General features: G+C 47.4%; 1 protein-coding gene across 1 annotated transcript in view; it reads right to left on the bottom strand.

Moving 5' to 3' along the window:
* Positions 1-8,473: 8,473 nt before the first annotated feature.
* LMNB1 (lamin B1) overlaps positions 8,474-14,253 on the bottom strand; it is an 81,172-nt gene continuing 75,392 nt past the window's right edge. Inside the window, exon 12 of the mRNA XM_027098873.1 lies at positions 8,474-8,542. Coding sequence (XP_026954674.1) covers positions 8,489-8,542 — 54 coding nt within the window. The 3' untranslated portion in view covers positions 8,474-8,488. The remainder of the gene's footprint in view (positions 8,543-14,253) is intronic.

A 14,253-nucleotide genomic window follows, 5' to 3' on the forward strand; every position in this document is an offset into this window, starting at 1 on the left:
CCGCTGCAAAACTCAGATGTGCTTTATGGCCTGTGACAATAGGTTTCCCCCCACCACGCTTCACTTCGACACTTCAATTCCAGTAATATATGTCTCAGCCCTTCTGTTTACTCAGCCCTGCTCACCCCTCTGGGCTGTCATTAGCTGCACCACCATCAACCGTTTCTTAATTGACCTTTCTAAAATGCTGGACACCACTGGCTGCACGCAGCTGTCACACATTAAATTTCCAGAGCCAAGAGTCTGGCTTGGTAGCGTGTGAATTGCAGCCCTGTAATATAGTTGACAAACGACGTCCACCCAGCCTTGGTCCCTGAGCTGTCTGGTCAACCAGCCTCTCAACGGAGTGGTGCAAACATTCATGAGGGAACCATGCCCTTGCTCCTCCCTGTTGTTTCCATGAATGAAGGAAGCACTAGCTTCCCGGGATCATTTCCTGCTGAGGTTGGTTGGCTGCAGCAAATTCCTGCTGTCTTGGTTCATGAGATGAGATGTAATGAAGCAAAATATCAAAAGCAGGCAGGTCCCTCCCCGGCAGCTCGCTGGGGCTTCCGGGCTGGGAAGGTTGGCACGGTAGTACCGTGCCTGAGCCACGCCTCTCTCCCCCCAGTGCACACTCCCACCCCAGGAAATTAAGCAGAGTCCACACGCAAGGAGTGGGTTGCATGTGGGGTGGTGGGCAGGACACCCTGGCGGCCAAGGGAGGCATCAGTGCCTCCCTGCCCAGTGAGAGACTCTGATCTCCACAGCACCAGGGCCCATCTGGGATTCTGAAAGCTCTTGCAAGACACTTCATCCCCTCTTGGCCCTTTAATCCTGAGGTCATTCAAGGTGGGAGAGTCCGGGAACTGCAGCATAAGCACAAGACACCAGCCAAGAGGACAGAGGCAGCGGGAGCTTCGGTCCAGGCTCTGTGTATGTCAACAAGTCACGCAGCACCTGTCCGAAGGTGGGTGCATTTGCTAATTGGGGTGCTGCACGAGTTACCAGTGGTCCTGCTGGTAACTCCTTGTTCTCTCTCGCTCTCTCTGCTTCTTTCTTTTTGAAAGATCCAGAATGAAACAGGCACAGTAGGAGGGGCAGGTAAATGATCCTACTGGTTCACTGCTTCCCTCCACCCACCCCTTTACACAGTCCTCTCCCCGCATCCCTCGCCGTATCCTGTCTGGACCATTTTTCTTGAGAATATTAGACGGAGACAAACGTGTGTCACAGTGAAGCCAGAGAGGAAAGTAACAACAGAATCAAGTGCAGGGCACTCTCACTGGCCCCTGTGTGTACTCACGTGCCTGCCTGTTTCTCTTCTGGGGAAGGACAGGGACACAGAGCGTTCACACGAATTCTCCGGCTCCTCAGAGAACTGAGCAGAAGCTGAGACGGGCTGTGAAACCCAATTAAGGAAAAATAAATGGCATGACTTGGAAGTTGCGTGTATTTGTCTTTCGTGTCCAGGTCTCCCTCTCTGTGCCCCGAGCGCCCAGGGTGGCCACTTGCGTGCGGCTGGGCTGTAGCCACAGTCATTTTATTTTCAGTGAAAGTCACTCATCTGAGGATGTGGAGAAGCCAAAGGAGAAAATGGAAGTGAACCAGCAGCCTGGCTACCTGCACTGGGGCCCCATCCAGCTGGAGGCTCCCTGCCCCGGGGGCCTCTCATTCCCCTCTTGGCACTGGCCTGGGCCCGGCCCGGGTCTGCCTCACCCCGAAGCTTCACGCAGCTTACAGAGAGGCCTGGTGCGCACAAAACCTCTGTCCTCAACCTGCCCTGCCAGGGGGTGTCCTCAGGCCGAAAGACCCAGAGGAGGAAGCAACCTGGGGAAGGGAATCGGCGGCACATGCTTCCTCTCCGCTTTCATCCAATGTCTTCCCAGAAGCTCCCTGCAGACCAGCCACAGAGCAGGCAGCCCTCGTGCTGGATCAGAATTACAGGCTGTGATTCTGCAGGCTTAAGTGGGATGGGAAGTGGGTCAGTGGGTGGGGACGGGGTTCGGGATTATTTTAGGTGGAGAGGTTGGGACCAGGACGGACCTGGTTGGACGCCATCCCTCCCAGCCACGCACATGCAGGATCTTGAAGGCTGCCAGCCGGAGGCTTCTTGCCATGGAGGCTACAGCCATGAGAAATCAGCTCTAAACTGCAGACCCCCTCCAAAATGTGTCAGTTCTGCAGAAATACACGGGCTATTAGGTTCCACAGTCCACCTTTTCTGACTTTACAGAAGTCTTGGTGTCTTGGAGTGGTGGCTTTGGGACACACTGCCTTCCCCTTGCTGTTGAGTTGCTCTGGGGTGAGTCTGGATCTTTGCTTCCCAGTGGGACAGAGTGGGAGAGGACCAGCTGTGAGTCAGGCTACCTGAGTTTGAATCGGGCTCTGCAGTGTCCCAGTGGCGGTGTCCCACCTATGTAAGCCTCAGTTCCTGCCTATGTAAAATGGGGACGATACCTACCTCAGACAGTCCCTGCAGGGTTTGTAAGGTGCCCAGTAAGCAGTTCATGCGTGAACATCAGCACCCTTCCCACTCCTTCCTTCCACTCGCTGCTGCTAACATCTGGGCGATCGCCTGGGTTTTGACAAACGACTTTGATCGATGATTTGAAGGACCATAAACGGTTTTAAATCCTTTTCAAAAGGAAGAGGGATTAATTTTAAATAATCAACACATTTATTGAGCACACTGTGTTTGGGAGTAAAAAGAATTGTAAGAGATCCTTCTGGAGGTTGAAATGACTGACGCGATTGAGATCTTTGAATTACGCATGGATTTCCTTTATCCTTGCATTTCCTTATACTGGAGCCTATGGCTAATTGAGAATTCATCACGGATAAAAAATGTGCTTGTTCTGGCTCTAGCGCTGCAGAGGAAAACAAATATAGTCCATCAGTTGTCTGTGTTCCCAGAAATGAGGGACTCGTGAGTCACTGAGCTCATATATCTAGTGCCTTCTTGGAGGCTCTGAATTCCGGGCACAAAGACAGCAGAAGAGATGGGCTCAGGGAGGCCTGCGTCGTTTTGAAAAACTTTTTTTTGGATACACTTTTCACCTCCTGGGCCACAGTTACCCTATCAAGGAAATGAATAGATGGACCTATTGTAGGTTTTATTTTATCTTATTTGTGGGCACCAGGTGCGAAGCATTGAGTTACTCCTATACTTTAGCCCAGGACACGGTTTCTGTCACCGTCAGCCTCTATAAATCCCTGTTCTATTTTATTCCACAAATGTGTACATAGAGCCAAGCACTTCCCACGAGCCATGCGCTGTTCAGCACTTTGCAAACTACCTCCTTTAATCCTTACAATGACCTCATCCGTTGTCGCCTAACAGAACACCTCCAAATTTAATGGTCTCAAACAACCATTCTACGGCACCTCACTGTTCCGTGGGATGGCTAGGGCTCAGCCAGGCAGTCTGTGGGCAGTGCCTTTTCTGGTCGCACTTGTATGTCTCAGACAGTCAGATGGCCCAGGTGCTTCTCCTGTGGTTTCTCTCCACGTGACATCTCAGTTAAAGGGCCCCTCTTTCCATGGCGACTCAGGGCTCCAAGAGGGAAGAAGCTTCTCTCCTGCTTCCTGCCTGAGCTTGGAAGTCCCTGAGGATCACTTCCTCTGGTCCTATTGGTCAAAGCAGTCACAGGTCTCTCCTTTTGATGGGAGGTGCTGCCTGCACATACAGGGAGGGCCATCTTTGGAGATTAGCTACCAGACCCTTATTACAGATGGAGAAGCTTAACCAAAGAGGTTAAATTATTTGCCCAAGGAAACAGAGCTAGTAAGGGGGAGAGCTGGAGCTCAGACCCAGGCTCTGGAGTCCCTGCTCTTAACCACTGTATTCTGATGCCTCTCAGCTTCTAGTTTTTTAATAATTTCCTCTTCATTCCTAATCTCCACTTTAATCTCCTTCCTTCATTAGTTACTCATTCTAATACGTTTGACATATAAACTGACTATGGACATATCTTTGCAAAACGTATTGTTTTGTGAGTATATGCCTTAATTTACATAAAAGTGATTATGCTGTACATCTCGTTCTTCTCCCCCACCCGCCTCCCTCCTTAGCACTATGTTTTTAAGATTTGTCTGCATGTGCCTCTAGTTTATTGCTTCCAATGACTGCTTGGAATTCCATTTCCTTTTCCATTCCCTTCATGTTACCTCCAACTCCCTGCTGCATCCAACAGTGCTGTGATGGACATCCTCTTACCTGTCTCCTTAAAGCCCTGTTGGAGGGTTCCTCTGCTCTGCTCGGTGGGAACGCTGGGCTATAGGATGTTGATGTTTAATTGCAATATTTTTGTATGGTTCTCCAGGACAACTATTCCACTTTAGATGGCCCCCAGTAGTGGCTGAGTTTTCCCATTTCTCCACATCCTTTCCTGTACTAGCTATTATTTATTTATTCATTTTTAGCCAATCTGACAATATAAACCTAGGTCTTATTGCTTATATCTGTCCACCTGTACACTTCTCTATGTTTCCTGTTGGGCTGACTACCTTTTCCTTTTCAGTCTCCCTCATCGGTTTGATGTGCCGCAAATTCTCTCATTTGTTCAACTCCCTCTTAACTTGTCTATGGTATACTTTGTTGAATAGCAATCCTGAACTCTGAACAGTCAAATCTAGTTTTTGTCATGTGTTCTGTACTGTGGGTCGTCTTATTTAAATTTTAGAAGTCCTTTCTCATGCCAAAATCACAAAGATAGTCTCCCACGTTTTCTTCCTTTATGGTTTTATGTATCACCTTCAGGCCTTCAGTCTATCTAGGGTTCACCTCTGTATCTGATATAAGGATCCAACTTTATCTCCCTAAGGTAGGTGGTTTGCCATCACCATCTACTAAATAGTCTCCCCTTTCTTCATTCACTTGTGGTGTCACCTGGATCGTGTACCCCGTTCCATATAAACATGATCTGGTTTTGCATACTCAGTCTATGACTTTAACCCATTTGTCCGTTCCTGAGTTAACCTCACTGGTTTTCTTAGTACAGCTTCATAATGTGCCTCTTAATCTAGTGGAATGAGCAACTCCTCCCCAGTTCCCCACCAACCTCTCTCCATTCTTCAAAATTGACTTAGTTATTTGTGGACAGGCTTTTAATCCCCGTGTATAAATTTTAGAATAGTTTTGTTAAGTCATTTTAAAAGGCTTGATGGACTTTTGTTTGGAATTGTAGTAAATTTACATATTAATTTCATGAAAATTACAATCTTTACAGATCTTCACAATTTTTAGCCAATCTCCTATGACGACCATAGCATAACACCATTTATTCAGTCATTCTTTGCATCCTGAAATAAGAGTTCTAAACGTTGTCAATAAAATTCTTCTGCATCCTTTGTTAGTTTAATTTCTAGTTTATAGTTGTGTTGCTATGGTAAAATAAGTGATATCTTATTTTCTATTCTATTTTCTCGTTGGTTAGTGCTGGCGTAGAGGAACTCTCGTCATCCGGCACTCGCACCTTTTCTGAGCTCTGTATTAGTTCTCGCAGTTTGTAGATACCCTTCTAAGCCAGCTCTTTCCTGTCTTAGTGCAGTGGCCAGGCCCTCCAGGACTGGTCTGTTGCAGTCGTGCCAGCGGGCTTATTTGCTGGTTTCCCATCTTAAAGAGTGTTCAGTGTGCCCACCACTGATATTTGCTACACACTTTTCTTATATAATTTTGTTGAGTTATTGTGTTTCCCTTCAATTTCTAGTACTCGGTGAGTTTTTACATCATCATTTTAAATATCATAATTAATTAGTGATAGTAATTAAATATAATTAACAATATAATATTGAGAAATTTGTGTGACTTTCTACTTTATAATCTGTGTAGTAAGATATACTATTGTTGAATTATCCCTTCACTCGTAGATAAACCTTATGTAATATTTTCTGTTCTCTCTCTCTATATATTAAAAGTTAAGAGTTCACACCAACACCACCATTTCCAATCCAATACCAGAGCTCAATCTTGTTTTTTCCATTTTCACATTTATAGCTCCCTTTCCAACCACGAGAAATCTGGCTTTCGTTGTCTTTATTTACTTATATTTAATTAACCTCTCTGCATGTAGCAGTCTCTCGTCTCCACAGCCATCCCCTCCCCCATGTAGATGGCCCCCTCACCATCTATCTCCATCTCTGACACCCCATGCCAGGCCACCCGTCACATCTCAGCCAAACTCTGGTGCAGCCAGTGGACGTTCTTCACCTTCATTCAGTCTGTACTTATTTCCTTATTCATTGGTGTCTTATTTTCATCCTGTTTTTTATTCTTTTTTCTAGCCAATCTGCATTAATGGTTTATTTCATTAACCTTTTTGAAGAGTAAGTTCAAAACTTTCTTAATTTTCTCTTTTTCTCATCCTCTTTTGTCCTCTATTTCATTGATTTTTAGCCTTACCTTTCTTATTGCCTTACTTCGTGGGGGTTTTGTTTGTTTAATTCACTCTTGTGGGAATTCCCTGGTTGTCCAGTGGTTAGGACTCTGAGCTTCCACTGCAGGGGCCTGGGTTTGACCCCTTGTCAGGGAACTCTTAGTTCTGGTGCGGCATGGCCAGAAAAAAAAAAAAATCACCCTTGTTTCAGTCTTCCTGTTTGTTTTTGGATAAATGACTTAAAGCTATAAATTTTCCTCTAAGTACTACTTTATCTCCCACAATTGTTGAAAATTTTAATGTTTAAATTTTAGTTCTAAGTGCTTTAAATTTCCCTTATGTTTCTTTAACTCAAAAGTCATTTAGCAGTTTGCTGTATACCTAAAACTAACACAACATTATAAATCAACTATACTCCAGTAAAAAAAAAAATTTTAAAGTCATTTAGGAGTGAGTTATTTAGCTTTCAGCAAATGAGCAGGGGGTGGGGAGTGTTATTCTTTTTTTTTTTTTTTTTTGCGGTATGTGGGCCTCTCACTGTTGTGCCCTCTCCCGTTGCAGAGCACAGGCTCCGGACTCAGGCTCAGCAGCCATGGCTCACAGGCCCAGCCGCTCCGTGGCATGTGGGATCCTCCTGGACCGGGGCACGAACCCGTGTCCCCTGCATCAGCAGGAGGACCCTCAACCACTGCACCACCAGGGAAGCCTGGGAGTGTTATTCTTTTGTTTTGTATTTCAGTTATTATTACATTATGGTCAAAGAACTATGTCCTTGATGATTTGATTCTTTGAAATGCTGACATGTTTTTGTGGCTTCATACATGGTTGAGGGACTTCCCTGGTGGCATAGTGGTTAAGAATCCACCTGCCAATGCAGGAGACACAGGTTCGAGCCCTGGTACGGGAAGATCCCACATGCCGTGGAGCAACTAAGCCCGTGCGCCCCAACTACTGAGCCTGTGCTCTAGAGCCCACGAGCCACAACTACTGAGCCTGCGTGCCACAACTACCGAAGCCCGCACACCTAGAGCCTGTGCTCCGCAACAAGAGAAGCCACCACAGTGAGAAGCCCGCGCGCTGCAATGAAGAGTAGCCCCCGCTCACCACAACTAGAGAAAAGCCCACGTGTAGCAACAAAGACCCGACGCAGCCAAAAATAAATAAATAAAATAAATAAATTTATTTTAAAAAAAGATACATGGTTGATTTTTACAAATATATATGAATAAATAAGCTACAGCTTATCAATTGTGTAGTTCACATCTTCCTATCTTTGCTTTTTTTCATGCTTGATCTGTCAGTCTCTGAGAGGGACATACACAATTTCTGATTACAATTGTTGATTTATGTATTTTTCCCTCTAGCCCTGTTGGTAGCTCCTTTATGTATTTGAGGCAATTTAAATAGATTTATCTTTATGATTATATCTTCTTGATATATTGCTCCTCTTCCCCAAATATAACATTCTAATATTCTGCTTCTCCATTTTGATGTTTTAAAAAGCTTTTTTGTCTGAATTAATGTTAAACATTTCTGTATCCTTTTATGTCTCCTGTAGACAGCACACTGCTAAAGTATTCTTTTCACAATTTACTCTGAAAATCTCTATCTTTGGATTGGTGACTTTAATCCATTTACATTTGTTTTACTATTATGTTGGGTCTTAATTCTATCATCTTATTTCACGTCTAGTTTTTTTTTCTGTGATCGCATACTCGCCTGGGGATCTTGTCTCCCTTGGCTAGTGATGTGTACCTGCGACAGGGGAGCTAAACCCCTGGTGGGTCAGCAGAGAGGGTGGGAGATACTCTGTGCTGCCGTTTGGACTGAACCACTCTCCACTTGCCACACCACAGCAAGTGACTCTGCTCCTCAGGGAAAATCCTCATATCTCTATCCCCATCACATTTTCTAAGTTCCATCTGTCTGGATTGCCATCAGCTTTCCTTTGAAGCATAGGGGGATAGTTGGGAGCCCGGAGGGTTTGGGGAACGGGGAGGGGCGGGGTGGCACGTGTTAACTCCATATGGCTGGGAGATCTCCCTGCACGTATGCTATATGCACCTACCCCGGCATGGATGAATGCAGCCCCAATGTTACCCCACTGACCTGGTGGCACTGGGCTGGCACTGCTATCTTCTGTTTTCTGGTATGTGATGAAGCTGGTGATGATGCCTCCAAAGGTACTATACAGGAGAGAGAAAAGGACATGACCGCCTCCCCGCTCCCCCCCGTTTCCTGTCCCCTGGGTATGTCACCAAGCATCCATCCCTCCTCCTCACACATCTTCTACAGCCCAAGTGTTCCTTGGGTCTTATTTTCTTTTCTCACTTCCAGGGTTGATCATGGGGGGAAGTGAGGGGAGCCAGGACTCAGGATAAGTTTGCCATAGTATCTGCCATGAGCACTTTTCAAAAAGCCCTTCTTGGAGCCCTGAGTTGCTGCGGGGGACAGGGCATGGAAAGAGCCCCCAAAACCTAGGCTCTGGTGCTTCAGCCCCACCCAGCCACTTGACCTCTGCTTCATATACTGGGGATCTGGGCTAGATTTCACCCAAGGGAAAATAATAGTGCTAGTCTGTTAGGTCCTTTTTTATTCTAAAATTCTGGGTAACCTCATCTAGCTCCCTGTCTCTTGGGGACCCTGGGTCTGCCAAGGGCAATGGAGTGCTTGGCAGGAAAGGATCTGCACCCGCGTGGGCCCGTCCTGACGGCCTGCTCCCCCTCCCTCCCCATCCCCTCCCAATTCACAGCAAGGAGGCATCTGTGACTTTTAACCCAGCTGCAAATAAGTAACACTTAGGAGACAAATGAACTGCATTTTGTTCTCAGATAAGGCTTGAAGGCTGCTGACGTTAGGATTTTTTAAGGTCAGTCTGGAGATTTGTGCGAGAAAACGTCTGGGAGTGACCGCGAGGGCGACTGTGCAGAACATCCGTCACAGACCTGCGTGGAGACCCTTCGAGGCCCGGGAAGCAGCAGACAAGCTCGCTATGAGTGTGTCCGCCACGAGGGGCGAGTTGGCATTCCACAGTATAACAACTAGCATTGTTTTCCTGCCCCTTAAACAGAAGCACAGACTGGCTTTGGGGAAATTTGCAAATAACTTTGCTAATGTAAAAATGTACTCCTCCAGAGCTTGAAATGTCACTGGCTTTTCTCCATCATTTACCTTCCTTCTCACCGCCCCCGCCTAGTAAATGCGGGCCAGCCACATTTGATGCCTCCAACTCAGCAGCTGAGGGTACCGGGCAGCTTGGTGACATCCACAGGACACTGACTCAGAGCTCACCCTCTATGCGTTCTCTCAGCAGCAAGGGGCTACTACTGGCAACCTGGCCCCAGACCACGGAGACAGATTAAGGGGGGGTCTATGGGAAATGATCTAAGACTCTGTCATCTGATCACCAGTGGATCTATTCTGCAGCCTGTGTGAGGGTACAGGACCCAAGCCTTGCAGGCAACATCTTAGAACGAAATTAGCAATCCTGAGTTAGGAGGTCCGTGTGTGTGAGAACCTCCCTGAAGGCATGCACCATCTGGAAAGGCGTGGGGCGGTTCTGCTGATCCCACAGAGCAGGGCAGCTCTGTCTGAGCAACCTCTAGAGCGCAGAGAATTCTCGGCCCGAACCTCCCCTCTCAGAAGCCTGTGCTCACAGGAAGGGTGAGAGGAAAGAATCTAACGGTTATGGGTAAATTTACTTCATCCCAGAAGGACCAAGAATCAGACTCAGGCAGGGTCTACAAAAGCACAGTCTATTTGAGGAGGTTCAGGTGGGATTTATTTTGTTTAATGCACCTGGTGAAAAATGCAGTGGCCGTCAATCAAGCCCTTGTGTACCACCTGGGTCCCCTCTGTATATACAGATCTCTTACAGGCTCATTGCTATTTATGCAACGTCTTCAAAAACTGGGCACACCTGGTTGTGGTTTCTAAATGCCCTTTTCCTACTAAAAAGAATCAGGTATCCTCGGAGAAATGTCTGAGTCTAGGTCAGGGGACAGGGAATGTGTAAAAGATGAATCTGGAGCAAGGACCTTGTCATATCAGAAAGCAAGGGGGACTCCTGTGGTCATGTCCAGAGGACACAGGATAAAACCCAAATAGGCTCCCACTGGCCTAAGGTGGACAATAGGGGCATCACAGAGAACAAGACTGTGCTGAATTGTTACACATCACCTATGTTAAAATTCATGAGTTTATAATGATACTAAAAAAAAAAACCGGTCTTCCCTGGTGGCACGGTGGTTGGGAGTCCGCCTACCGGTACGGGGGACGCAGGTTCATGCCCCGGTCCGGGAGGATCCCGCATGCCGCGGAGCGGCTGGGTCCGTGGGCCATGGATGCTGGGCCTGCGCGTCCGGAGCCTGTGCTCCACGGCGGGAGGGGCCGCAGCAGTGTGGGGCCCGCGTGCCGCAAAAAAAAAACACACACAAAAAAAACCTCACTGGCCACCTTTGGAGCATGCTAGAGAACCAAATCATTATTCCGATAATGGCTTTTGAAAAAGTGTCTTGTGTGCACTGTACCTTGGAGTATAAAGGATGAAGGAAAGTTCTTTAGAGAAGACTTGCACCTAAAAAGTGTAGAAATAATGATAGAATCTAAATGAAATCGTGGATGTGTCTAATGATCATTAGCTAAAACCATTAGCTGATGGGGAACTTATGATAGAAGTCAGACCCTCAGCACCCAAACCCACAGATCGATCTTAACCTCACAAGAAAGAGAAAATCTGACACTGGGTACCTCCTGATGTGATGCCGTAGGAGGTGCACAGAAACGCTGTGAGATATTCCTGCAAAAAACTGAACCTGCGTGTGATCAAGCACTGCTGTCTTAGTTTACAGGAGTGAGAGAGATTGATGGCTTGTTAAATGACACCAACATTTAACAGCACCAGTACTATTGACACTTTGGGGTGGATAATTCATTTAGAAGACTTCTAAAAATGTATCAACAAACATAACGTATGGGCCTTGTTTGGACCCTGATTCAGAAGAACCAAATATTAAAAAAAGAAATTATGAGACTATCAGGGAACTTTGAGCACTGGATATTTGATCATATTAAGGAATTATTTGTTTCAGGTATGATAATAGAATGCTGGCTGTGTTTATAAAACGCCCTTGTCTCTTAGAGATACTTTCTGAAGAATTTATGAAGAAGTTGTGCAATATCTCAGATCCCACTGGACGGCAGAGTCAGGGAGTATGAAAGACACAAGACTGGCCGGATGTGGATCATGGTTGAAACGGGGTGATGGGTACACGGGGTTCATTATACTATTCTCTCCACTTTTATATAGGTTTAAACTTTTCCATTGTAAAACTTTATTAAAAAAAAAAGTAGTAGGACACAACTGCCTGACACAAACTCTAAAAGGCTTCCCGGCTCGGCAGGGAGCAGCGGGCTGGAGCTGTCGCCGTAGGAGTGAGCGGCTCCGCAAGAACAGGAGAGACCAAGGATGGGCCTGAGTCAGAGGCTGTAGGGTCAAGGTTGGTCATTTTCCTTAGTGATGTTATACACGCCGAGGTCAACTACTTTGCTGTTTGCCACGCTGGAGTGAAACTCTGCCAGACGGCGCAGTGATACCCAGAGGAGGCGGCATGGGGGAGAAGCAGCCTCAGGTTCTGTGCCACGAACAATGCTTTCGGGCACAGATAGAAGGCTGACCGTCCTCGGCGCGTCTGTTTAAAAACCCCACGCCCAGCTGAGACTGGGAGGCGCCGGTGAGCTGTCACCCATCAGCCAGGCCTACGGCTGCAGAGGCCTCCACGCCCCAGAGATAGGACGCAAGCGCCCCGGAAGCCTGGCACGCGCCCAGCTGGGTTTGGAGGCTGGGGGTGGGGTTCGTGGTGAGAGAGTGATTTTCACACGCTGGTTCTCGGCGTTCTCTCCGCATCCCCATGTCAAAGCGGGCAGTGCGGGGCTCTCCGAGGGCCCAAACCAGGTGCAAGGGCGGGCGGGTGGGTCTGCCCCGACCCCTGCCAGGCTTCCCAGCTGGACAGAAAAGCCCAGCCCCTGTCAGGGCACATCTTATTGATCCATCCCCACCAGGGACAAGGAGGATGAGTCTGGTGGGCCCCGGGGCATAAGAGAGACTTGCCATCCAAAGGACAAAGCTTTGTGAATCGAACGCCCTCTGTGGTCCAAAATGAGTTAACAACATCTAGATAGAGGACCAAAACTGGGGTACTTCTCCTGGAGGAAAACTTAGCAGTTTAAGAAGTAATTGTGAAGCAGAAAATATGCTCCTACAGACACACACATGCGTGCACAGGTGCACATTAAAAACCCCTGTCACACAGAGAAAGACAAATATCATATGATATCACTCATATGTGGAATCTTTAGAAAATGGTACAAATGAACTTATTTACAAAACAGAAATAGAGTCACAGATGTAGAAAATAAACTTATGGTTACCGGGGGGTAAAGGGTGGGGGATGAATTGGGAGATTGGGATTGACATATACACACTGCTATATGTAATATAGATAATTAATAACCTACTGTACAGCACAGGGAACTCTACTCGGTATTCTGTAATGACCTATACGGGAAAAGAATCTAAAAAAGATATACGGCTATATGTATAACTGATTCACTTTGCTATACACCTGAAACTAACACAACATTGTAAATCAGCTGTACTCCGATAAAAATTTAAAAAAACAAAAAAACCCTGTCTCTCACACACACACACACACACACACACACACACCATTAAGAGAATCCTGGGACAAGCCAACTCTTTCCGTTGTCAGTATCAGTGTGTCTCAAGGTGACATCCTCCGAAGCCCCCCTCCTCTCCCCCCCGCCCCCGCCCCACTCCTGAGTTCAGCACCATTCAGGGAAGAAGTGCCTGGAACACAGTGATCTGAGGAGGAAAAAGAACGAGGCAGCAGCTCTGAGAAGCAAAAGTCGACCATGGAAGACTCAGGAAAGAAGCGGCCGTATGTCCGCCCAGGTCAGGGCATTAGAGAGGAGGGGAGGACACATCTGTCTCCACAACTTCCCGGTAGCTCTTCTGACATAACAGGGGTCACAAGGCCCCAGACAATTCCGTGTGAGTCAATGAATGGGTAGTAAACACGTTCACAGTTCTTGCTCCTCCCCTGTATTCTTGGAACTGAACGGAGCCTCTTCAAACAACAGCCTTCCGGAATCCTGTCCATTTCCTCATTTCCCGCTGAGACAGTATGGGTGAGCGTTGACTTGTTTCCCAGTTATAACCACCCAGAGTCACTCACAGGTCAGCTCCTGCCTCCTGAGACTGTGGATGAGAACACACTGAAAACAACTTGCTGAAGAATCGCACGGCAGCCTGTGATACACCATCGCAAGGCTGAGCTCATAAGTGTAACTCAGGATGCATGAGCCAAGGATGACAGAAGCACGCCGACTGCCTTCCTTTATTTCATAATTCAGTGTTTCCCAACCTTCATCATGCAGTTTGGGAAAGTTGCCACAGACCCATAGTTACTTCTCCCAGCAACCTGGGCGGGGAGGCGGGGGAAGTCCCCCTGGCTGGTCACATGCTGCTTTAGCAGCCAGAGCCCTTGCCCGGTGATGGAGCAACCCCTTTCCCAAATGAAGGCTTGAATTATTTATTTAAATGAAAGCCTGAAATCAACCTACAGACACCACATCAAGGACAAGCGAGATCCTGTCTCCTCAGTTCCGAGGATCAACCACAACAAGTCGGTGCGCAGCGTGCATTCGAGGGCAGCTGGGAGGACAGCTCGGCTTCGGCAGCGCGCAGGCCCTGCGCCAGGAGCGCACTCAGAGAAGGGCGGCCAACCGGCGCGAGCCAGAAGATTTTCTCAGCGTTCGGGTCTCGGTGGAGAACCGGGAAGTGATTGCAAACACGTTCCAGAAATCCTCTCCATTT

The sequence above is a fragment of the Aethalodelphis obliquidens genome, unplaced genomic scaffold (assembly GCF_003676395.1).
Source record: "Aethalodelphis obliquidens isolate GAN/ISIS:26980383/991018 unplaced genomic scaffold, ASM367639v1 scaffold4, whole genome shotgun sequence".
NCBI lineage: Eukaryota > Metazoa > Chordata > Mammalia > Artiodactyla > Delphinidae > Aethalodelphis > Aethalodelphis obliquidens.